Here is a 25235-nt window from a genome sequence, read left to right on the forward strand (position 1 = left end):
GATACAAAAGTGCACCCAAAGTCACGCCCCAATTCCCACCTCTTCCAGCCACACCCTACCACTTCAGTTACCATCCCTATCAGAGGATTAAATCACTGATTAAGTTAAGATTCTTACAACCCAATCATTTCTCCTGTGAACCTTCTTGTATTATCTGACACATGAGCTTTTGGTTTTGGGGTGACACCTCACATCCAAACCATAACAAGCAACAACAAAAACAAAACCAAATATCTAAATGTGAAGAATTTAGATAAGGATACAACATACTTTCTGGGTTTGATCCAGTTTGGCTCTTTGCCACTGTAGATATCTTAACTTGGGCAAGTTACTTAACCTCTCTACCTCAGTCTCTTTTCAGTAAAAGGAACAAACTAATGTTGCCTACTTCCTAAGTTTCTGATGAATATAAAATTTGTTGATATTTTAAAACAACTATTTCTGGTACACAGAAGCACTGTACAGCTATTTATTGTGTTGGGGATAGTGATGATAATGATGATAAAGATTGTTAAATTAATGGTAATGCTCTATTCCTTGAAGCCCTGTTTCAATTGTAATGCCCACTGCCATGCTTCCTAATATCTGGTTGTTCCTGGACATGGCCCACTTACCATAATACTGCTATTGCTTTACTATTCCATCAGGATAGAGATAACAGCAGAGGTAAACATTTGAGCAAGGTTCAGGCTGGATTTGAATTTAAAGATCTAACTTCTCTCTTAACATTCAAAAATGCAAGAATACAGTCATTTTAGGAAAAATAAAGAACATAATAATCTTGTTTAAGTGATATCTTGAAGGTTATCAGGTAGAAGCAAACTTACTTTGTTCTTCATGGTGAAAAGAAAGACACAGGCTTAGGATTCTAAGTTATAGGGATGGATTGCCTTGGAATGTAATGATTTGTTGGTTAGTGCAGCTGTTTAGATAAAGCTGTTAATGAATTTTCAGTTCTTAGATGCTTAGAATCTGTGATTCACTTAGTCTAGTTTATTTTTAAGATCAGTTATCTTAATAATAGCTCCCATTTCACTAATTGAGTTGTTGTGAATATTGAGTATGTGAATATATGTTAACCTAGAATTCATTTTTGTTCTAAGATACTCCTGATTTCAAAAGTCTAGATCTTTTCCAGGATAATCTTTTGTTTGATTATTCTTTTAACATATTCATTCACTGAGCTATCCTATGTGCCAATCACTGTGCTAGTCTTCAGGGAGGCATAGCAGAGCCAGACAAATTCCTTGTCCTCAAGACTGACATATCGAAGACAGGAGAGCAAAGTGTCATCCACATCAGACCAAACAGATATGGATTATAGAATGGTGGAGTCACTCTTTTAACTGAATTCTGTAATTCATCAGGCTAAACAAATGGAGTGAAGAAACTATAACAGTTTGTGCTATGTGTTATTTACAAAGACACACAGAAAATTATATTGAATGAGACAAAATACAGTGATAAAAAGAGACCCAACATGTGCATACTGACAAGTGCAAATAAAATTATGTCTCTACCTCAAAATTTACTAAAAAAAAGTTAAAAGTTGAAAGTTAAATTGAAGACTAAGCTAATTTTTAGGGGCTAGAATAAAATATAAATTAAAGTTTTGTTTATTATGGGATAAGAAGTATATCAGCAAAATAAGAAATCACAAAGGATTTATGGATTTGACCTAATAAAAATTTAAAGTTTACTCTTTAAATGTTATTTAAACATTGAATTTACATAAAAACTGATAAAAATGTAGTATACATGACAAGAATTTATAATGTTAATAAATGAAAAACTAAGCCAAAAATATTCTATTGAAACAAAGGTAAAATATAAACAGCAATGCCAATAAAAATACAACAGATTAATAGCCAATAAATGTATGTTAATTATCACTAAAAAAACCTAAGAAACATTTAAAGTGATAACATCAGAAAATTATAATACCTGGTATTAGGAAATAGAGAAGCCCTTTTTCTCTTTACGAATAAATTTTCACTTTAGAACAAACTTTCTGGACACTATCTTCATACACATACTTTAATTTTTCTAGGAATTTAACTCTGGGAAACAATTTAGGCTCTGAGCAAAGACTAGCAAAGCATAACTGCCATGCTGTTTGCAATATTGATGCACTGGTTTCCCACTGCTCCTGGAAAACAAATGACCACACATTTAGTGGCTTAACAGCACAAAATTTATTTTTATAGTTCTGGAGGTCAGAAGTCTGAAAGGAGTCTTACTGGGTTTACTGAAATGGGCTAAAATCATGGTGTTGGCATGACTCTGTCCCACCTGGAGTCTCTAGGGGAAAATCCATATCCTTGCTTGTTCCAACTTCCAAAAACCGCCTGCATTATTTGGCTCAATGACCCTTTCTGTCTTCAGAGCCAACAGTGTGGCATCTTCAACTCCATCTCTGATTTTGATCTTGCCCCTTCCACCTCTCTCACTTTTGAGAACCCTTATAACTATATGGATCCACCCAGATCATGCAGGATAACCTTCCCCTCTTGAGATCATTACTCTCATCCCCAAGTCCCTGTTTCCATGTAATATGATGTGTTCACAGGTTCTGGGGATTAGACTCTAGACATCTTTGAGAGGAGCATTATTCTTCTTACCACTGATCAAAAGTAGGGTATTGATAAAATACCTCTTCAAAGGATAGAATGTACCATAACCCTAAAAAATATTGAAAAATTATGTAATAGTTTAAATAGGAAGTTTTCAAATAGTCTATAACACTCATAACTTTTGTAAAATTAAATTTATATTAAACTGGAAGAATAAACAGCAAACAGTTGGAGTTTTTTGTTGTTTGTTGTGATTTTTCATTCATTTTCCCCCAATGAACAGACATTGTTTTCTGGTTAGTAAGATAGTTGTGTATACAAACAATGATAAATTTGAAAGTTTACATTTTAAAAGTAAGCAAAATGCTTTAGAATAGGATAACATAAAGATAACTTTGGAAAAAAAAATTAGTGAAAGGAAAGAAACACTTAGGATTATTTAATTCTTCTATGGACATTAAGTCAGTGGCTTCATATCAGAAGGTTATTAATGCATTATCAATGATATGTCATTTACAGAAATGTATATTTATCTAAATAACAAGAGTTTAAGTTTCCTAATATAAATGTGAAGTTATTTGTTATATTAAGTTGACAGGTAGCATGTTAATAAAAAGAGTATTTTTATGATAAAGTAGAAGGAATCAAGTCAAGGTCAGGCTCATTATAATTTAAATATTTTGGTGGTTTAAAATATTGAAATTGATTTTGGAATATATTAAGAAATTTTCATCTTCAAGTTGTTTGAAGAAAAAAAAGTATGCCTAAGAATATTTGAACATGCAGAAATTAACGTGCAAGTTAAAGTGTATAACTTGTGGTAATCTGAATAATCGCTCCTAAAGATATCCAGATTCTAATCTCTGTCACCTGAGTATATGACCTGATATAGAAAAAGTAGACTAAAGAGTTTAATTAAGGTCAGGATTTTGAGGTGGCGAGATCCTTCTGGATTATCCAGGTGAACCCTCACAATACAAGGGTCATGAGAGGGAAGAAGAGAGATATTTGACCAGAGAAAAAGCCAGTGTGATTCCTGAAATGAGGTGTTGCCTACATCTTTGAAGATGGAGAAGGGGCCACTAGTCAAGGATTGCTGGGAATGTAGCTCTTGAAGCTGCAAAATGCAACATTCTGAAGAGTCTCTAGAGGGAGTGAAACTCTGCCAACACCCTGGATTCAGCCCAGTGAAACTGATTTCAAATTTCTGACACCCGTAACTGTAAGAAAGTGTGTTTTGTTTTCAACCTTGAGTTTGTTTATTAGAGCAGCCATAAAAAATTAATATATAGCCTGATCATTTTATTGCAGTACTTACTATAAATCATTGCTTATTATTATTACTTATCAATAGTAATTATAAATTTTAGTGAATTTCACAAAGTTATGATTATTTTTGACAGATATTCTAACAGAATATTAGTTTGAAATTCTTAAATTTCAAAAAGGCAAACCAAAAGGTATATGACTGATATAATTGTCATCCATGATTTGGCATTATACTTCCTGCAAAATGCCAGACTTGATGTACACATGCATTTTAATTAAATAAACATGACTTTGGAAACAAAGATGATGAAATAGTAAGCACTAGCCCTTTTGGTTAGTAGTCACGTTGAAACAGGTACAAAGAGCCATGTGAAATAGCCCACATCAGCCCCTACCACAAGCCATACAGCCTGGCATTGGGCGAAAATGTCCCAACTGATGAGTTTCCCTTGGGGGGAAAGAGAAAAGTGGAGCGTTCATCCAGTGTTCTGACTCTTCAGAGAGCTGCCCAAGCACTCATTTACATCTCAATTCATTCTTCTAATTGACAGAACTAATATAGTTTGTGTGACAGGGGTCCTTTGAGAAAAATTCTAGAGATCAATAAAGAAACAGAAACTTTTAACCAAGGTTTAGACCAAATGAACATGAAAGGCAAATATCATAACATTCTACCTAACATCAATAGAAATACACATTTTTCTCAAGTGTGTATGGAATATTAACCAGTATATATAATACATTAAGGCCCCAAACAAGATTTAACAAGTTTAGGATGATTGAATTCATGCCAATATATTTCTACATATAATAGCATCCAAGAAGGGAAAAATCGCTTAGGAATAAATGAGCGAAGGAGGCAAAACATTTGCACACTGAAAGCTACAAAACATTTCTAAAAGAAATCAAAGACACAAATAAATGGAAAAATTACCATATTCATGGATTAGAAGACTTTTTATTGCTAATATGCCTGAACAACCCAAACTGCTTTACAGATCAATTCAATTCCCAACAAAAATCTGCTTATAATCAATTAAAGATTAAAAGTAAAACCTGAATTCTTGTGCATAGTTGATAGGAATGTAAAATGGTACAGCTGTTGTGTAAAAAGAGTACAGAGGTCCCTTAAAACTTTTAAACATACAATTACCATAGAATCTAGCAATCCTAATTTTGGGTATCCATCCAAATGAAGGGAAATCAAGATCTTGAGGAGATACCCTCACTCCCATATTTATTGCATTATCTGTAACAATAGCCAAAGTGTGGAAACATACTAAATATCTGTGGATGGATAAAGAAAATATGGTTTATGTATGTAATGGAATATTATTCAGACATTCAAAGTGAAATCCTGCCAGATTCTAAAATATGGATGACAGGGCTTTAGTCTAAGTGAAATAAGGCAGCCACCAGGAGGAACATGCTGTAAGCTCCATATATATGAGATATATGACATTCTCAAACTCATAGAAACAGAAGTGATGATTGCCAGGGGCTAGTGGGAGAATAGATGAGTTGCTGTTCAATGGGTATGAAGTTTCAGTCTTGCAAGATGAAAAGTTCTAGATCGGCCACAAAAACGTTGTGTTTATAGTTAACCATACTATAAGATTCCCTTAAAAATCTGCTAAGAGATTAAATATTACATGATTTTTACCACAATAAAAATAATTTAACATGAATTTTCTGCATGACATTTGTGAACATTCAAAGCATTTTCAAAATCTCTTTAAAGTTGTGGTACTGTGTTCTCTTCTGAATTCTAATAGAAAAGCAAATGGAACCATTAACTTCAATATATCTATACCCAATACTGGAAAATATGTTTATTGCTTATCCATTAACACATTGAACTGATTAAGAAGGGACTAGTGGTCCCTTCTCCATATTCAACAATAAATGTTAAAATTAACATTTTCCAACTCTAAGAAGAGATACTACATACTCCAGCATCTCTGTCAAATCTCTGTATTCTAATACATGATTATAGCATGCATCATAGAGGCAATGTCAGAAATAGTTCAAAACAACCTCCTATTCAGACTAATCAATAGATGTTAGTTTCTTGCCACCTTCATAAAGAAGTCACCACAAACTTGGTAGCTTAAAACAAAACAACACAAAAATGGAACTTGGGTTCAGTTCAGAGGTAGAGCACTTGCCTAGAATGAATGAGTAAGCACTAAATTCAATCCCCAGCACTGCATTAGAGGAAAAAGAAGAGGAGGAAAATAAGGAGGCAATATATACTGGAAAGGCCAGAAGTCTGGAGTGAAAGCATCTGCAGGGTTGGACCTTTCCAGAATGCAAGGGTGTTCTTGGCCTCTTCCTGGAGCTGGTGGTACAGGCATTCCGTGGCTTGAAGACACTTCACTCCATTCTCTGCCTCCATTTTAGTACTTTCTCTTTTTTTCTGCATGTCTCTCTCAAAGCTCTCTCTTCTTGTCCCCCATGAGGGTACATGTGATTATATTAAAGACCCACCTGAATGATACAGGATCATCTTCTCCTATCAAGATCCTTAACTTAACCATAATTTCAGTAATATTAAGTAATATTCACCCATTTGCCTTATCAAGTAAGAATCATAGGATTCAGGGATTATAAAGTGAATGTTGAAGGGATAGGTTTTTAGCTGACCACCATAACCAAAGGTGTTTTTACTTTGCTCTTTTTACAATTTTTGCTAATAAAAACTTTTTGTGAAAGTGAAAGCACTGGAAAATTTTAGAGCTACATGAGCAAAGAAAGCATGGCTGTATAGTTCTCTCTGCAATTTTAATCTCCTACTTTTTATGTGAGAAGAATCCAGATGGGTATAAACAGCAATTTGGAACTCTAAGATGTATAGGGAAGCTGAACAGAAAATCTATTTCTAGTTTCAATGGAGGGATTAAGCCCATTTCCAAAATACCCGCAAAAAAGGGCCTACACACAATGTTTTATTGATATTTTTTATTTAAACTTAAAAGTCATATTAGTAAAAATTGTTGATTTCTAATAAACTTCTAAAATAGCAATAGGGATAGATCTGGAGAATATTAGGATAAGTAAAATAAACCTGACCCCCAAAACAAAGGTCAAATGTTCTCTCTCATATGTGGATGCTAACCCACAACAAGGGGAGCAGGGGGAATTAAAGTTCAGTGTATAAGAAAAATGGAATGAAGGGAAGGAAGCAGGGATAGGAAAAGGAAAGACAGTATAATGAATTTGACATAACTTTCCTATGTACATATATGAATACACCACAGTGAATCTCACCAACTTGTACATCTATGAGACTAGGGTTCTAATTAGAATAAGATATTATCCATTCTTGTATAATTATATCAAAATAGACTGTACTGTTATGTAATATTAAAAAGAACCAATAAAATTAAAAAATAGCAATAGATGTTATACATACATATATATGTGGGCATGTGTATACATACATACATATTTATACACATACATATATATATATATACTTATAAGTATACATATATACATATAAACAAATCTAAACTTAGAAATATTATTCAGACAATCCCACTAAAATTAGGGACAAGGAAGGTAAGAATAATCTCTACTTCTGCTCAACATTATTCTGGATGTACTCACTAATTCAGTTAGATTAGAGAAAACAATCAGCTACCTAAGACTTAGAAAATAAGAAATAAAACTCTCTTTGAGATAATAGGTTGATATATATCTGGGACAATCTTAAAGGATCAATGATTAAGCTAATTCAAAAAATAAGAGCATTCAGCAATGTACAGGATTAAAAAAAATCTACATGAAAAACAGCAACATTTGTATAGACAAATAATAATTAGAAGATTTGGTGGTAAAGGCAAATTTTATTTACATTGTTCAAAAAAGCCAAATAATAAACTTAATTGTAAGTACTTAAAATTGACCTGAAGTAAGCAGTAAAATGTTCCCAAGAGTTGTAAAAGTTGATGTGAACAAATGAAAAGGCATCCCTGGTTCTTGGTGAGGATTATTAAAGTATTAGTTCTCTCAAACAAACTTCAGTGAGCTTTTCTCTAGAACTAAAGAAGTTAAACTTAAAATTCACAGGAAAAGATGAAAACATAAGAAGAGCTAAGAAAATACTGACAAGGAAGATCTTGGTGGTGTCTAAACCTGGAAGATATCAAGATACACCCAAAGCCTCTATTATTAGAGCAATGCTGTACTGACTGACACATGCACAGACACACTTGTGGGATAAAATGGAAAGGATAGAAATGGACTTAGCTCAGGACTTAGCTCGATTAATCAATCAATCAATCTATCTGTATTTTAGGATAGTGGTAGTATTGAAATAAGCCGATCAAAGATTATATTTTAATAAATGGTAAGACAAGTAGTCAGTTTGAAAAATAAAATTGTGTCCAATTCTTATACCACTCAAATAATAAACACTAAATTTGAATCTAAATATAATAAAATGAAAGTATACACATGGTAGAAGAAAGCAGAAGTGATGAAATAAGGATCAAGAAATCTATTAAATTTACAATAGTCTTAAAACAAAACAAACAAAAGACCTAGCAGTAAAATTAACCAGAACTGAAAGATGTCTAGAGGAACACAAGAAAACATTATTATTTTTCTGTAATATTTAAGAGTTACTTAAAAGTATACAAAATGTACAGTTACTAAAACAGCTAATTTATTTCTTCCTCCTTTGAAAGGAAGTGGCTTCAGTTGTTCCCCATGTATAGAACTCTACAAAACAACGTATCTGTAATTTGTAACAAAAATATTGCAATGTTAGTAACAATATTGCAACCTTGTTTTTCAAAGTCTATTTTATTTTGATCAGTTCAGATTATTTAAAATTATTTTATTATTCTTTTCATTATTTTAAATCTACCATGTGTCAGAGATGATTTAATCTTTTTAAGTATTTAAGTATTGAGCTGCTAGCAGAACATATTCATTTTGCAGTAATTTAGAATTAGTAAGGAAAACAGTTCATCAGTATTCAGTTTTATATTGAGGTGCTCAGGTTGGAATAAAGTGGTATAAAAAGCAAAACCAAATAAACATTGATGAAAGATACTGAAGACAAATAAAAAGATATCCTGTGCTCATAAATTAGAATAAGAAATATCATTAAAATGTCTGTACTACTGGAAGTGATTTGCAGATTTAATGCAATCCCTACCAAAACACCATGGATGGATTTTGCTGAATTATGCAATTATGTCTTATCAAATTCATCCCACTGTGTCCAAAAAGTATTTAGCCTCAAGGTACATCAATATTGGTGCTGTGTTGACTTTTAGGTTAGAATGTCGTGTCCTGTATCATAAACTATGCATACATAGAGTGAATACATTCCAAAAGTTGTAGATGATCCGTTTCTTAAATTAAGTAAATGTAGAGCATTAAACTGGTGGTATGTCACATCTACATTTCACTGGCATTTTTACAACTTTGACTACATTGAATGTAAAATGGCCACTGGTTATAAAAATATATAATAATAAATCTTAATGGAATGATCTTTAACTCCAAGCCACAATGATGGTAAATATTCCCATAGTTTTAAAAGATACCATTTGGAGAATAAATATATAATGAATATTTTCAAAACTAGGAACTGCAAATAAAAACTCACTTCACAAAAACACTAGTGTTCTCTTTAATCCCAGTGAATATTCATATCCTAGGTGCAAAGCTATGGACTATGAATTTACCTATTTAACATCTATAAATCTGTCATCTGTCTATTTATTCATCCATCCATCTGAACAACCTACCTATCTACCTTACTCTCTATCTCCATCTATTATCTATGAATCAGTTCTCTGCGTGTGCACTTTTATATTTCCTATGTAAATGTTTTCTTTTAGCCATGTGATTTTTTTCTTCTATTGGGCAATCAATTGTGAGAAAAGGAAAAGTATCTTCCCAACCCTTTATGGAATTATGCTATGGTTTAATTCATGCCCAGTTCTGTATAATTAGTGATTCTGGCTAAATTTTATAGATAAATTACAATTTATCTGTAAAATTATATCCTTGTTATTACTGAGATTGCGTTAGCAACAGCAGCAAATATTTGTGATGGTTTAAGGTAAGTATAAAATAAAACAAAATTGATTATTCAGAGGGAAGACATATTAAGTATGTCATTTTATGCAAAATACATCATTACCTATCAAGCTTTCTTTTTAAAAAATGTTTTAAAATCTCAATGTTGTACATATAAATGTTTACATTCACATTTTTTACTAGTCAGATAAATTATCCTACTTATCAAATGAATTTAAGTAAACTCCTTTGGAAATATAATTCACTGCTTATCCAAGACTACAAGGATGTGAACCAGGGAAGCGGGGATGCTAGAAGGGAAGAAGATACTTACACACGAAAACCTCAAATCCCTTCAGGACAAATATTAAAAGTGGCAGAACAAAATGTATATTACACATTAGAAATATGAAGCAAAAATGTTTGTAAATTCAGCCGCCACCGTGAATATCAACATTCTCCAACTTTCCTTCCAAAAGAGACTTAAGCATGCGAGAATCAATTTCTGCAGACCAACAACACTTTTCCCTTCTCCCCCAGGATTGACATCTTTAAGTATGTGATCTACGGCATTGCAGCTGCATTCTTCGTGTATGGCATTCTGCTGATGGTGGAAGGATTCTTCACAACTGGTGCAATCAAAGATCTCTATGGGGATTTCAAAATCACCACTTGCGGAAGATGCGTGAGCGCCTGGGTATGTTATTTCTCAGCATTTAGTGTTTAATGTGGGTTTATTTCAATAGCACACAGGTGTTTACATTCATCTGCTAAGAAAGTATTTTTTAAACACATTAACATTCTCTTCATTGATGGGCTATCTTAAATCTTGATGACATTACTTCCAAATTAAGATTTTTTTTCTTGTGAAAATTCTTTTCAAATTCTCAAATTATATGAGGTACAACTTGCTTTGTTCCTAGAGGCAGCAAAACTGCCTACTGATTTATGATTATTTTTTACAAAGGACTTTGACATTCCCATACAGAATAACAGAAAAATCTATTTCTAATTTATAGGCAATATACATATCTGAACCCCACCTAAACATATCTCTATATTTTACTATATAAATTTTGGGGTAACTCTCGTATTTTCTGATTACTTAAGAATTATATGAATTTTGGCCTTAAATATTTGTTGATATGATATTTAGTGGTAAATCAATTTATACTCATATTGCTAGACATACTACAATGTAGACTAAACATTTATGTATCTTCTAATGCACAGGAGTGGTGAAAATTCAGAGTAGTATGGTTGAAAGTACTTTTGTATGTCTTAGAATAATTTTCTTATAATGAAAAACTGAAGTTTCTATTCTATTTTCTGCTGTACAAGACATGTGTTTAATTATAGAATATAATTCATATTAAGTATGCTTTCTAATATGTAATGATATAATTTACTTCAACCTCACAGAAAAGTTCAAAAATATTTGTTAACCAACTTTTTCTTCCCTTGCTTATAACAAGTTCTGTGTTGCTGCTCAATATCATTAGGACAGGAATCTCAGATGAGAGTTTGCCTGAGTTGTGAATATTTGTAGTTATCTATGGAATAATTTTTTGTGATACTCATTTATTTCTGTTTTGTGGACAATGCTTAGTTGTACTCAAGGAAGTAAAAGACATGAATGTGAATAAAAGTGGAATTTAAATAATGTGACTAAGGGGCTTTAAACTGCATCTATCACCTACATTCCTTGTAGCATTAATATCAAATTACAAATCTAGAATAAATTAATATACATAAAGATCTTGCATTAACAAAATCAACATAAATATTCAGTAGGCTAGTACTCAATGATATCTAAGCAATTTTTTCTAGTAAAAAGAAAGCCTCTTATTTTAGAATCATTTCCATTTTGCCACTGTAGTGAAATAAATTAATAATGCCCAAAATATAGTAAATTAATTTAATGGTGGGCCTTTTGTTATGATTGGGATAGTATCATTGTGATGCCACTGTGAGCCTCAGAAATTCACTTTCCTCCTCTGGATCACAGTTTACTCATTGGCAAAATCAAGATCATCTCTAAAGTTCGCACCAGCTCTCCGCAAAGCTACGAAAGTGAACCCAGGAGAGATAAAGGTGTCTGTCTATAAGCACATTTCTGCTATCAGGTCCTCTGGCCAGAACTATTGCAATCAATTTTGTTGTTTAATTCAGAATTGTAAAATAAATTCGTAGTAAAAATAATCACAGGAGGAAATGAATATCTGTGTGTAACTACTTGTCTTTGTGCCAGTTAAGCATCTTAAAGGAATCTCAAATAACTACTTTTAAAGCAAATCATGAACCACATTTTTTTTTTTTTTTGGTAATAGTAACAATTGTGTCACTAGTCCCACCCAACAGGCTAGAAGGGTGGAAGCAGCTGTGTTGGTTCCCATGGTGGCTGTGCAGCAGAGATTCAGCCCACCAAGATTTCCCTAACTCTTTTAACACCCCCCCTGCCACCCCGGGAATGAACAGTACTGAGGCAGAAGTAGAAGCCACATCCCTCTGCACATTGCAGAGGGCTCTGGGTCATGCTCAGCTACCCCAACACTGGCTTCTTGAAGGGAACGACTTTGAGGCCCAGGAAGTGAATAGCTGTGTGTGGTCCATTTCAGTTTGGCTTCATGAAATCGTGGGGCAGGGGCCCGGGGGAGATTTGCCCTCTGTGCTCTCTGGTACTTGTTTTCCTTTCTTTCTTATTTTCATTCTTCTTCTTCTCTTCATCCTCTCCACCTCCATCTCCTCCTGCTCTCTTCCTTTTCCTATTTTAGGTAGAATATATCTTCAAGTTCAATGAGTTAACCTGCTCTGCCTCTCTTCCTTACTTTTAAAAATGTCTGTGTTTCTGAAATTTTATCAATGCATTTCGACTAGTAATAGTAAATAATACTAAAAGGTGGAATCATTTTTTTGCATCAACTCCATGAAAAAGCTTCCTGAATTAATACTAGTAGAACTTTGTTATCCTATCCCTGTTTCTCTATACCACATAAAAATTAAAATGGTTACTAATTGAAACTACATCAGCACAAATGCAATTAATTTAAAAAGCAGCATTATATCACTAAACTTGGATGCTAATCAATATTCTTTCTTAGTGCTCTTGAAAGCACATTTGATCTGCATTGTTGCTTCCTCTCATGCCGTGTCAAGGCCCATTCAAATTCATTTCAAAAATTTGGTGCCATCATTCAAAAGTCTGGTGTGCATATCTTTGTTCAAATTTCCCTTCTGTATAAGGACTCCAGTCATACGGGGCTTAGAGTCCACTCTATTGACCTCATTTTTTACTTACTTACATCTGTAAAGACCTAATCTCCACACAGAGTCACTTTCTGGCATACTAAGAGTAGGATTTCATTATACTATTTTGCAAAGACAAAATTGAATCCATAACAATATGTCCTCTTAAAACAGCAGCAATATACCATATACAGTTTTTAAAGCAACCAAGACAAGTGGTTACTATTATTACCTCATTTTGCAGATAAATTTTACAAATGAAGAAACATTCTACTTGTTTATTTTTAAATACCTTTCTTGTTAACCTTAGATATTTGTAGATTTTGATCACAGCATGTTAGACTAGTACCTATAAAACATACACTATATAATTAGCTTTCAGTCTATTCCATATGTCATAACTCATAGTTCATTTTTGTAGCTCAAAGTCAAAGCTTAGTCCAGTAATAATACTATGAAACACTGTTAAGTGCTTAATATGCTAGTTGTCATGCTCTGAACTTTACAAACTATTAGGGCATTTAATCCTCCAAACAACTTGGTGAGGTAGATACTGGTACAACCTTATGGATGACCAAACTACCAGGTAGAGAATTTGGTAGCCACAATTGTAAATTGTCTCTTTTTGCAATAAAAGGATGCTGTGCAGAAGATGAAAGAATTCAGTATTCAAAGATATTTTGCCATAAGTAGGACGTTTTTGATAGCTATCTGTAAAGTATCCTCAGGTAAATTTGTAAGTAGGGTTTTCATCAAGGAAACCTTCATTCTAGACTGTTCCTAAAATTTAGCTTCTTTTAAGATTAACACATATAAACAAACAAAAAGCAATTTTTTTGAACAAGACTGCCAATACAGAGTTCCTAAAATAAAGCCTCCTCTCTCCATAGGATACAGCAAGTCTAATACAGGGAAGTCAACCTGATTTTTTTCAGATTAGAACAATACACTTTAACCGTGGTTTTTCAGTAGGAAAAAAAAATAAAATAAAAAAAGAGGAGAATGCAGACTGTTTCAGGAAGACCAACAATATTTAAAAATAATGTTTCAAAAGTGGTGCTTTATGGAAGAAAGATCCAGGATTTTATGAGCTATAAGTATTTGAAGTAGATTTTCCAAGTATGGCTCAGAACTAAACCCAAATTCTATGACTATAGACCAATGTCAGTGTAGCTATTGAGATGTTAACCGTCTCAGCACATAAAATGTAGGAAGAAATCAATAAAAATTTTCCCTCATTTTAATTTCTTGCGGTAAAATTGAACAGAAATTTTTGATTAGCCTTCTATAATGGCATTGGTCGAAATGAGAAAATCTGTTACAAAATGTAAAGAGGCTTCTAGTGTGTTTTCAAATATGAGAGATTTAGTGACAGAGGCTAGAAATGCAAAATTGAGGAAAAAAAAGTTTAATCATGCAGAACCATTCAGCTTGCCATAAGTTCTGATTGTAACTCAATTATAATTAAAATAAATTCCTGAAATGTTAAGCCAACTTTTTTTTTTTTGGTTTTATGTTCTTTTTTGGTTGTTCTTTTGATGATTATTCAAGTCATGTTGTATAGTCTTCTGCCAAACTTTTTTTTAAAATAAATTTTAAGCATTCAGTGGGATTTCAAATTTCATTAGACATATCTTACATATCATCCTATGATGTAATTTCTGACAAGAAATTTGTGATTGTTTATTTTTTATAATCCTAAAGTAATGTTTTTTTTTTTAAGAAACAAGTGTTTTCATTTAGAATAGTTTTAGATTTACAGAAAGGCAAAGATGGTACAGAGTTTCCATATTTATGAAACCCAATTGCCAATTACTAATATCTTACATTAGTATGGTACATTTATCATAATTAATAAATCAATATAAATATTTACTCTCCATTGAAGTCCAAGCTTTATTCAGATTTCCTTAGTTTTTACTAAATCTTTTTTTTTTTTCTGTAACAGTATCCTATTAAGGATTTAATCATTTTTCCCTAAGCTACACTGACCAGGAACATTTTCTTTTTTTTTAATATTTATTTTTTAGTTGTAGTTGGATACAATATCGTTAGTTAATTAATTTATTTTTATGTGGTGCTGAGGACAGAACCCAGGGCCTCACTTGTGCTAGGCGAGTGCTCTACCTTGGCCAAGCCACAACCCCCAGCCCAACTGGGGACATATTCTAAGAATTGCCTTGTTTTTGATAACCTTGACAATTTTGAGAAATATTAGCTATGTATTTGGTAATGTTACCTTGGGTATAATTTATATTTTGTTTTTCTCATGATTAGACGGTTTTGGATGAGGGATTGAAGACCACAGAAATATGTCTTTCTCATCCTAAAATATATCTCTGATGATAAGTAAATCTGGAATGAAGAATAAAAATATTTGGGGTAGAGAGAAATTCATAATGTTAACTCCATCCCATAAATATACATACCTGGGTCTGGGGCTGTGGCTCCATGGTAGAATGCTTGCCTCACACTGTGGGGCGCTGGGTTCCATCTTTAGCACCACATAAAAATAAATAGATAAAGATATTATGTCCATCTACAACTGAAAAATATTAAAAGAAGTAAATACACACAACTATAATATTTCAATTGATAACTTAAAAATAAAATTTTGAAAGATCTTTAAAATATATTTTATCATAAATCACTATGTTAGGAATGAAATAAAAGTCATAGATTACAAATAGTTTTAATATCTTCTCCTGAGAAGTATCTGTTGAAGTCTCACCCGTTTCTTAATTGGAGTGTTTGGGGGCTTGGAGGGATTGGGGACTACTGAGTTGAGTTTGATGTATATTCTGCACATCAACCCCTTCCAGGTGCATATTTTCCAAATACGAATATTTACACATTCTGTAGAGTGTCTCTGCACTTGGTGGATTGCTTCCATTGCAGTGCAGAAACTTTTTAGTTTGATGTAATCCCATTCACCTATTATTTTTGTTGCATTATCCCCCCAAAAAAATTCTTCTATAGTCTAATGATATAAAACATTTCTCCAGTGTTCTACTCTAATAGTGTTTGTACGTTTGGGTCTTCTATTTAACTCATTAATCTATTTGGATTTGATTTTATATTATGGTGAGGGATAAGGGTCTAGTTCTGTGTGTTGATGCTCAGTTTTCCCAGCACCATTTATTGAGGAAACTCCCTTTACCTCCAATGTGTGTTCTTGGCACCTTTGTCAAAAATCCATTGTCTATAAATGCATGGATCTATTTTCAGTATCTAAAGTCTATTCTGTGTCTCAATGTGTCTGCTTTCCTATCAGCACCATTGCTTGCTATGCTTCAGTAGCATTTTGAAGTCAGGAAATACGATACATCTGGCTTTGGTTTTGTTGTTCAGGATTGCTATGGCTATTCAGAGTCCTTGGTGGTTCCATATGAATTTTAGACTTTTTTTTTTCTATTTCTGTGAAGAATTTCATTAGTAGATTGATAGGGCCTAAATCAAGTTACTAAAAATCACTTTGGGTGGTATGGACATTTTAATGATATTAATTCTTCCAATTTACAAATACAGGATATATTTGTACTTATGTGTGCATTTTTCAATTTTCTTCATCTAAGCTCTATAATTTTCACTGTAGAAATATTGCAAATCCTTGGTTAAATTTATTTCTAAGTATTTTCTTCCTTTGTAGATATTGCAAATAAAGTCAATTTCTTGGTTTATTTTTAAGATAGACTATAGAAATACTGATGATTTTTGCAGGTTGACTTTTATATCCTACCAGTTTAGTGAATTAACTTATTAATTCTAACAGATTTTTTGGTGATCTTTTGTGTTTTCTAATAAATGCAATCATATTATGGGCAAAGCAGGGACAATTTAACATCATTATTTCAAATTAAAAAAAAAAATTTCAATGCTGAAGATGAAACCCAGGGCCTTGCACATACTTGCCAAGCAATCTAAACCTGAGCTATACCACCAGACCTAATTTTTTTCCAATTGATGGTCTTTATTTCTTTTTTCTTGCCTAATTACTGTGGCTAGAACTTTCAGTAGAATTCTGAACAAAAGTGGTCAAAGTGGACATCTTTAACTTGTTCTAAATCTTAGAGGAAAACCATTAACTTTCCCCCTTCAATTTGATGTCCTTTATGAATTTGTTATATCTGTCCTTTATTGCGTTGAGGTGTGTTTCTTCTCTATCTAAATTTTCTATTAGAAGAGTTTTATCATGAAGGGCTATTGAATTTCATCAGATGCTTTTCCTGCATATATTGAAGTGATCACTTTGTTTTGTGCTTATTTTTAAACACGATGTGTTATGTATAGTGATTTGCATATATTGAATGCTCTTTGCATTCTTGGGATGAATTGCATTTGAGCATGTTGAATGATATTTTTCATGTATTGTTGAATTCAGTTTGCTGGTATTTTATTGAGGACTTCTGTATCTATTTTCATTAGGAATATAAGTTTTCTTTTACTTTGCATCCATGTCTGGTTTTGCTATCAGGGTAATGTTGGCATTGTAGAATGAGTCTGATAGCATTTATTTGTCTTCAATTTTTTTTCTTTAGTAGTTTGAGTTAAATTGAAAAGAACTGAAGTTCTTCTTTAAATATTTGGTAAATTTCAGCACTGAAACCCTCTGGTCTTGGGATTTTCTGTGAATGGAGACTTTTAATTACTGATTGGGTTTCATTACTTGTTGGTAGTCTTCACTCATTTTCTATTTATTCATTATTCAATCTTGGTAGGTGTTTTAGTCAGCTATTTCACTGCTGTGACTAAAGGACCTGACCAGAACGACTGTGGAGGAAAAAAAAAAGTTTATTTGGGGTCTCACAGTTTCAGAAATCTCAATCCATAGACAGCAGACTCCATTCCTCAGGGTTCAAGATGGGACTGAACATCATGGCAAAAGCATGTAGCAGAGGGAAACAGCTCACATGATGGTCAGAAAGCAGAGAGAGAGATTCCACTCATCAGAAACAAATGTATACCCCAAAGCCACACCCCCAGTACCCCATCTTCTCCAGTTACCACTCAGTTAATTACATTAGGGGATTAATCCACTGATTGGGTTAAGGTTCTCACAACCCAATCATTTCTTCTCTCAACTTTCTTGCATTCTCTCACACATGAGTTTTTGGCAGACACTTCACATCCAAACCCTAACAGTAGGATTTTTTGGTGTTTTCAGGCACTTATTTATGACTCATATTTTTTTCAATTCATTGGCATATATTTGTTCATAATAATCTTATGATCATTTGTATTTCTGAGGTATCTATTATAATGTCTCCTTTTAAATATCTGATTTTATCTACTTTAGCAATTCCAGTTAATATTAATAATTCACCTCATCTCACAAACCATGAATGATCTCAATAGCATCTAGCACCTCTTCAGATAGTTATCAGTATTTTTACACATTTTGCCAAAATCCTTTAGAGGAATCACTATCTAAGTCACTTATGAAACATACTTGTAAATAAGACTTGAAATTTGAAATTAGTCATTGGTAACAGAATGATGTTGTGTCAACTGGTATGAAAACAACGTTAATCTTGTACATCTTCATCAGAGCTCTTAAGTGACCAGGTGTGTCATCAATGGATAGCAATATTATGAAAGGAATATTTTTCTCATAAGTAATAGGTCTCTGCTTTACTTTGAAAGTGTTGTGCCCCCCAAAGTCTAATGTGTTAGAAGCTTGTTCCCCAGTTTGGTGATATTGAAGGATGGTAGACCTTTAATAGGTGGAGTTTAATGGGAAATCCTTATATCAATTGGAGGTTTGGCTTCAGAAGATATAGCGGGACCCCATCTTCCTCCTGTCTTGGTATGTGATCTCTTCCTGCATGTGCTTCCAAGATTGTGATACCATCTCTTGAAGCTCCTCACCAGAACAAACCCTGGTTGCATACCCCTGACCTTCTAGAATTGTGACCTAAATAAACCTCTTTTAAAATAAGTTACTCAGCCTCAGATATTTCATTGATGTAGCAGAAAATGTATTAATACAGTCTCAACAGTGAGCTTAAAGTGTACAGTAATCCAGATATGGTGTCACCCAGACTTTGTAGTGATCAGAAAACACAACATTTATTACTTAAGGTCACCATCTTATATAAGTATAATAATTATAATAGTAACATCATAGATCATTGATCACAGACCATCATAAGTGATATAATAATGAAATAGTATGGTCAAAGTACATTTAGTATAATTCTGAAGAACCCAAGAATTTTTGAATAATAAATGAGCACCATTTGAACTTAAAGTTACGAGCTGCATTAGCCCTAGACAAGAAAGTCAGCCTGTCCTTTGATGCTTTGAAGTCAGGCATTGAAGATTTCCCAAATGGTGTCTTTTTCAAATAGAAGGAAGTCTTATCTATGTTAAAAATTTGTGGTTTGGTGTAGCCAGCTTCATCAGAGGTCTTAACTAGGTCTCTGGATAACTTACTGCAGGCTCTATAACAGCATTTCGTGCTTCATATTGTCCATTGTATTGTGGAGATGGCTTCTTTTTCTGAATGTCATGAACCAACCTCTTCTAATTTAATATTTTTTTCTGAGTTCCTTAACCTCTCAGCCTTCATAGGATTGAGGAAATTAAAGCCTCACTCTTGATTAGGCTTTGGCTGAAGGGAACGTTGTACGTGGTTTGATATTTTATTCAGACCACTCAAGCTTTCTTCATATCACCAATAAGGCTGTTCCTCTTTGTTATCGTTCATTTGTTCACTGGAATGGGACTTCAGGGACTTTTCCTTTGCATTCATGCCTCAGCTAACTGTGACAGGTGAGGGTAAGCCTTTGGCCTCTCTCAGCTTTTGATGTGCTTTCCTCACTAAGATTAATCATTTCTAGCTTTTATTTAAAGCAAAAGAGATGGAACTCTTCCTTGCACTTGAACAGAGACCATCATAAGGTTGTTAACTGATCTAATTTTAATATTATTAGGTCTCAAGGAATAGACTACTTAAGGTCACCATCTTATATAAGTATAATAATTATAATAGTGACATCATAGATCAAGGATCACAGATCATCATACGTGATATAATAATGAAAAAGTTTGAAATATTGCAAGAAAAGTCAACATGTGATGCAGACACACTTTTCCACAGGATTTTTTGGGAAAATGGCACTGATAAATTGGCTAAGTTAATAGTTAACAAAAACCTTTGGCTTGTTAAAAATGCAGTGGATGCACTTTTTAAAGGAAGAAATACAAACAACCAACAAAATATATGAAAAAGTGGTCCACATCATTAGCAATTAGGGAACTGCAACTCAAAACTACACTGAGATTTCATCTCATACCAATCAGAATGATAGTCATCAAGAATAAAAAATAATAAATATTAGGATGTGGAGAAAAAGAAATACTTTCACATTGTTGGTGGGACTATAAATTAGTACCCAGACATATCATTCCTTGGTATCAATCCTGAAGAATTAGTTATCATAATAAACTGATAAATGCATATGCACATTTATCGTAATAGCCATTTTATGGGAGCAGCCTAGGTGTTCATCAACAGATGAATGGATTAGGAGATTGTGGTATATATGCACAATGAAGTTTTATTCGGCCATAAAGAAAAGTGAAATTATGTCATTTGAAGGAAAATGGTTGGAAGTTGAGACCATCATGTTAAGCAAAATAAGCCAAACTCAGAAGGCCAAGGGTGGGTTGTTTTCTCTCAAATGTGAAAGCTAGATAGCAAGAAGGAAAAGAAAGGTGGGGACAGATTTAATGAAAATAAAAGGGACATCAGTAGGAAAGGGACTGGGGGTGACAGGCGGTAGTGAGGGTGGATGTGCTGGAGAGTGATACTGGCCAAATTATATTGTCATATTGTGAACAAGTGCAAGTATGTAACACAGATTCCATTTTATGTACAACTATGATGCACCAATGAAATGTGTAGAAAGAGAATAATAAATAAATGAAAACGCAGTGTTTGTAAAGTGAAGTAAAGCAGGTGAGGTAAAATAGGGTAAGCCTAAAAATCCTTTGTGCTCCACCTATTCCTCTTTTTACTTCCTCTATAACTAAGTCACACAGTAGACGGCCTTTTCAGATGGCCTTTTTCGCATAGTGTATACATTAATGTTCCTCCCTCACTTTTTATACTTTGATAGCTCATTCTTATTATTAATTTTCCCACTGTCATCTGGATGTACCACATTTATTATCATTCATCTACCGAAGGACATCTTGGTAACCTTCAGCTTTTGACAATTATGAACAAAGATGCTGTGAACTTAAAGAATCATTAAGGAACGATTTTAAGATCACAACTTGTTCATTGCTAGTTTAGGGTCATAATTATGATGATGATGATGGTGATGATGATGATGATGATGATTGCATATATTCAAGCAATTTATAAAATAACAGTAATTTCCTGCATTAAGCCACACTCTGCATAATTTTTAGAGCCTATTGCGGTCAATATGTTTGATACTTTTCCAGTTTGCATTTGGAATGATAGGGCATTCTGGTATTCATTTGCTTCCCTTTGACCTATTATTTTCATGTGTTAGTGTTGTAGTTCTCAACCAAGGGCTATTTTCCCTTCAGGAGATATTGAGAAATTTTGATTACATAACTGACATCTAGTGGATAGAAACTAGGGATGTTGGTAAGCATCCTGTAGTAGTGTAGAGCACAGTCTCCATAACAAAATTACTTGACCCAAAATATCAGTAATGCCAATTTTAAAAACCCTAATTCAGAAATTTGACTCATGTCCAGCATCCCACACATCTATACGTTTAGCCATTTCAGTGACATTTACATGAACTGCTGGATTACTACCCATTTTTTTTTAACTTCAGCAATACTATCCTATAAAGTATAATGATGAAGATCAAAAAAGCCTTCACATCAAGTATACTCATGAGATTTTCCATTCTAATATAGCAGTAGTTCTTAACATTGGATACCCATCAGGATCACCTGAAGTGATTTTTAAAATATAGAATCAGCACAGAAAGGTCTAAGCATCTCTTTCTGTCTCAAATTTCTGAGATTATCTTAATGCATGGCCATAGTTGAAAACCACTACTAGACACTGCACTCCCTAGCTAATGTCTACCCTGTGAAATTGCTTGATCATGGGCTCTTTAAACCCTGAGATATGTCTGCCTTTAGTGAAATCTAAAGATATTTACTTTTCTGTTGAAGTACAAACATGATTGATTGATATTCATTAAATCCATTCCAAGATGAGAAAAGATCATTAAAATATGCTATTGTGAAATATAGTATTCTGAGCTAAGATCTTTGCAAAGTATTTTTATATCCTATTCCTTGAAAGAGTTAATGAGAAAGGGAATTTATAAACAATTTGTTGGTATTTTTGGTTTTAAAAAGACTTCTAGGTATATCAATAGATCCATTTGGTTCATTTCCCTTAACTTTAAATGTTTCTTTTACCTGAAATTCTTAATTTTATCATAGCATTCTATTCACTGGTATATTTTTTTAAGCAGTTGGGTAATTCAGACTCGAGACTTTTGAAGTCAGAGGAGACAGCTGGATTCTTTTCATCTGTACTACTGACTTCTACCCTGCTATTTTTACTTCCACTGACACCTGCTAAATCAAGAAATTGTGATTTTCTTAGGTATTAAATCAACATTCGTAGAGGTTCATATGAAAAAAAATTATTACCGTTTACAAGTAATTTTCAAGTTAAGCACAATGTCGTCTTAATAGCTACATAATCAAGGAGCAAAATACATACACTTTACAAAGAAGAAGAAAACCTAGCTCTTGTCTTTCTGTTTGAATTTCTTCACTTCGATTTCTAACAGTGATTGGAAGATCCAGGTTGACATCAAAGCAAGAAATCCATATTGTTTTATTTAGTTTCAAGTCACAGACAAATAATTTGTAATGATTTTGTTAAATTCCATGCTAATACATGGTAGGAGCTCAACAAATTTATGAGTAAAAAGAAAAACACAATAAGTTTGATAACAAGAAGATTCTTGTTTTAGCAGTCATTTATACTTTCTGATGACATGGTGCTGAAATGAGATAATAATGGGATATGTTAGCTATTAATTAAATACTTGGCACTCCTCATTAACATTTATTCCAATTTTACTATAAAAAATAAGTTAATTAATTAATATAATACAAAATAAAGACCTTTTAGTGATTTTTTTCTTTTGTGATTAAGGAGAAAGTGCTCCTCATTTTAATTTAGATGAGTGATACTATAATGATTGAAATGAGAGAAGCCAAAGAGACCATTTTATATAGAGTAATCTGTAACTTCTCCAAAATCCGTCCTTACTTCTGGAACTACCAGAAATGAAAACCCAGTGTCTGTTCAAAACAAACACCAAATGGAACATAAATCATTTCCTTTCTATCTGTACCTAACCTTTAAAAATACAAAACAATTAATTAGTGCTAAATCAAACAACCTCCTCTCTGAGTTTATTGTGAACCAAGGTTACTGCCAAGTGACTTAATCCAGGATCTTCTCTTCTGTTTACATGGCAGCCCTGTGTGAGAGGTTTTCCAATTTCCAGTTCACAGATGAGGAAAGTGTCTGTTAGGGGTTAAGTGATATGTCCAAGTCATAAAAGAATGACCAGCTCATCTGATATCTTCTTTAGAATTTTTACTAATGATACTTTTATAGTTTCTTCCAGTTATTTTATTCCCACTGTGTTCCCCAGTAGGGAGTTGAATTTCAGAAAGCATTTTATTGCAAACAAAAAGGTTTTCAAAATCAGAAGTTTTTACATCCTCAGAGGTTTTTCTAATAAATATAAAATTAGCTTATGAAGTTATTAATATTCAGATAATTGACACTCATCATTAACATTTATTGCAATTTTACTATCAAGAATCCATTGATTAATTAGTATAATACAAAATAAAGAAATATATAACTATCATGTTAATAGCAATGAAAAGCTAGAATAAATTTTTAATTATGGACTATTTTATTGATTACCTATAAAATTTTTCTAACTGGAATGATGCATGATTAATTTGAACAATTTTTCAGTTTGGTTAAATATCAGATACTAAAATAAAACATTTTTATAAAATAGGTAGAATTATTCTTAGCTTCCTTAAGTATTTCATGGATATGAACTACTACTCTGAAATAAGCTGGTTTACAGTAAAAATTCTGAAGAAGAGGTGTATTTTTCTTAAAACAGCTTCCTCATTAATAGCAATGAAAATATTTTCTCACCACAATGTTTTATCTGTAGCATACTTCTTTATTAATTTGTTACAACATTAGATCTGGAAAAAGAATGGAAATAGGAGTCAGCTCTGTGGTTTAGGAAATCATACTTAAATCGCCTTATAAAGTAGCAGCAGCAGCAGTTCAAAGTGTTTCAATCCCATTTGAATCTAAACCTATTGAATCCTAAATCAGGGTTCCACAGTGAACAACACTTTCTGAAGAAGCTATTGAAAAATCCCTCAGGGCAGACAGAAAGAAAAACAAGATAGAGAGGATGTAGCCCAAAGCATGCTAATTACTCTTCCCTGGAACTCAGAGATGCTTTTACTTATCCAAAGCAACGTCTTTCTGGATGCTATACCCTCCCTACTCATTGTTCTTAAGACTATGCTTTAGCCTTGAGATCTATACATGCAGAAAATGAAAATGTTAATAAAGAAGCTTTTTCTTTTTCTTTTTTCTTTTTCCCCCCTCCAAAGAATTTCTACTAACAGAGCCTCTTCACATTTGGGACAGTTCCCAAGAAATTCTGTCTTGAGAGAAAGCTCACTTTAAATAACTATGCCAGACCCAAGAGCTTCTCATTCATTTAATTCCTCCCAACACAAAATGAGATCTAATTCCCTTATTCTTTATGGTCTTATTTAGACAGAGTATAGTAGTAATAATCAGAATAATATTATGAGTAATAAAAACAGCTACTACTTTGTCACAACTACTTATGTACCAGGTTCTATGCTAAATGTATTCCATCATTATCTCATTTAAGCTTTATGGGAACTGTGAAATTAATTTAGAGCTCTTTCCATTTCACAAAAGCAAAATCGGAGGCATAAAGCCTAGACTCAGGCAGCAAGAAAACCTGTGTCTTTAATGAATATGATATAAGATCCCTTTTA

The 25235-nt window shown here is 33.0% G+C and overlaps 1 protein-coding gene across 2 annotated transcripts in view; it reads left to right on the plus strand.

Moving 5' to 3' along the window:
* Gpm6a (glycoprotein M6A) overlaps positions 1 to 25235 on the plus strand; it is a 336642-nt gene that overhangs the window by 295453 nt on the left and 15954 nt on the right. For both annotated transcript variants that reach the window (XM_046427554.2, XM_058573665.1), the window contains exon 3: positions 10425 to 10581. In XM_046427554.2, the coding sequence (XP_046283510.1) occupies positions 10425 to 10581 (157 nt within the window). The remainder of the gene's footprint in view (positions 1 to 10424; positions 10582 to 25235) is intronic.

The sequence above is a fragment of the Marmota monax genome, unplaced genomic scaffold, assembly GCF_021218885.2.
Source record: "Marmota monax isolate L192 unplaced genomic scaffold, Marmota_monax_Labrador192_F-V1.1 WCK01_AAM20220418_F8-fsc00159, whole genome shotgun sequence".
In the NCBI taxonomy this organism is placed as follows: Eukaryota; Metazoa; Chordata; class Mammalia; order Rodentia; family Sciuridae; genus Marmota; species Marmota monax.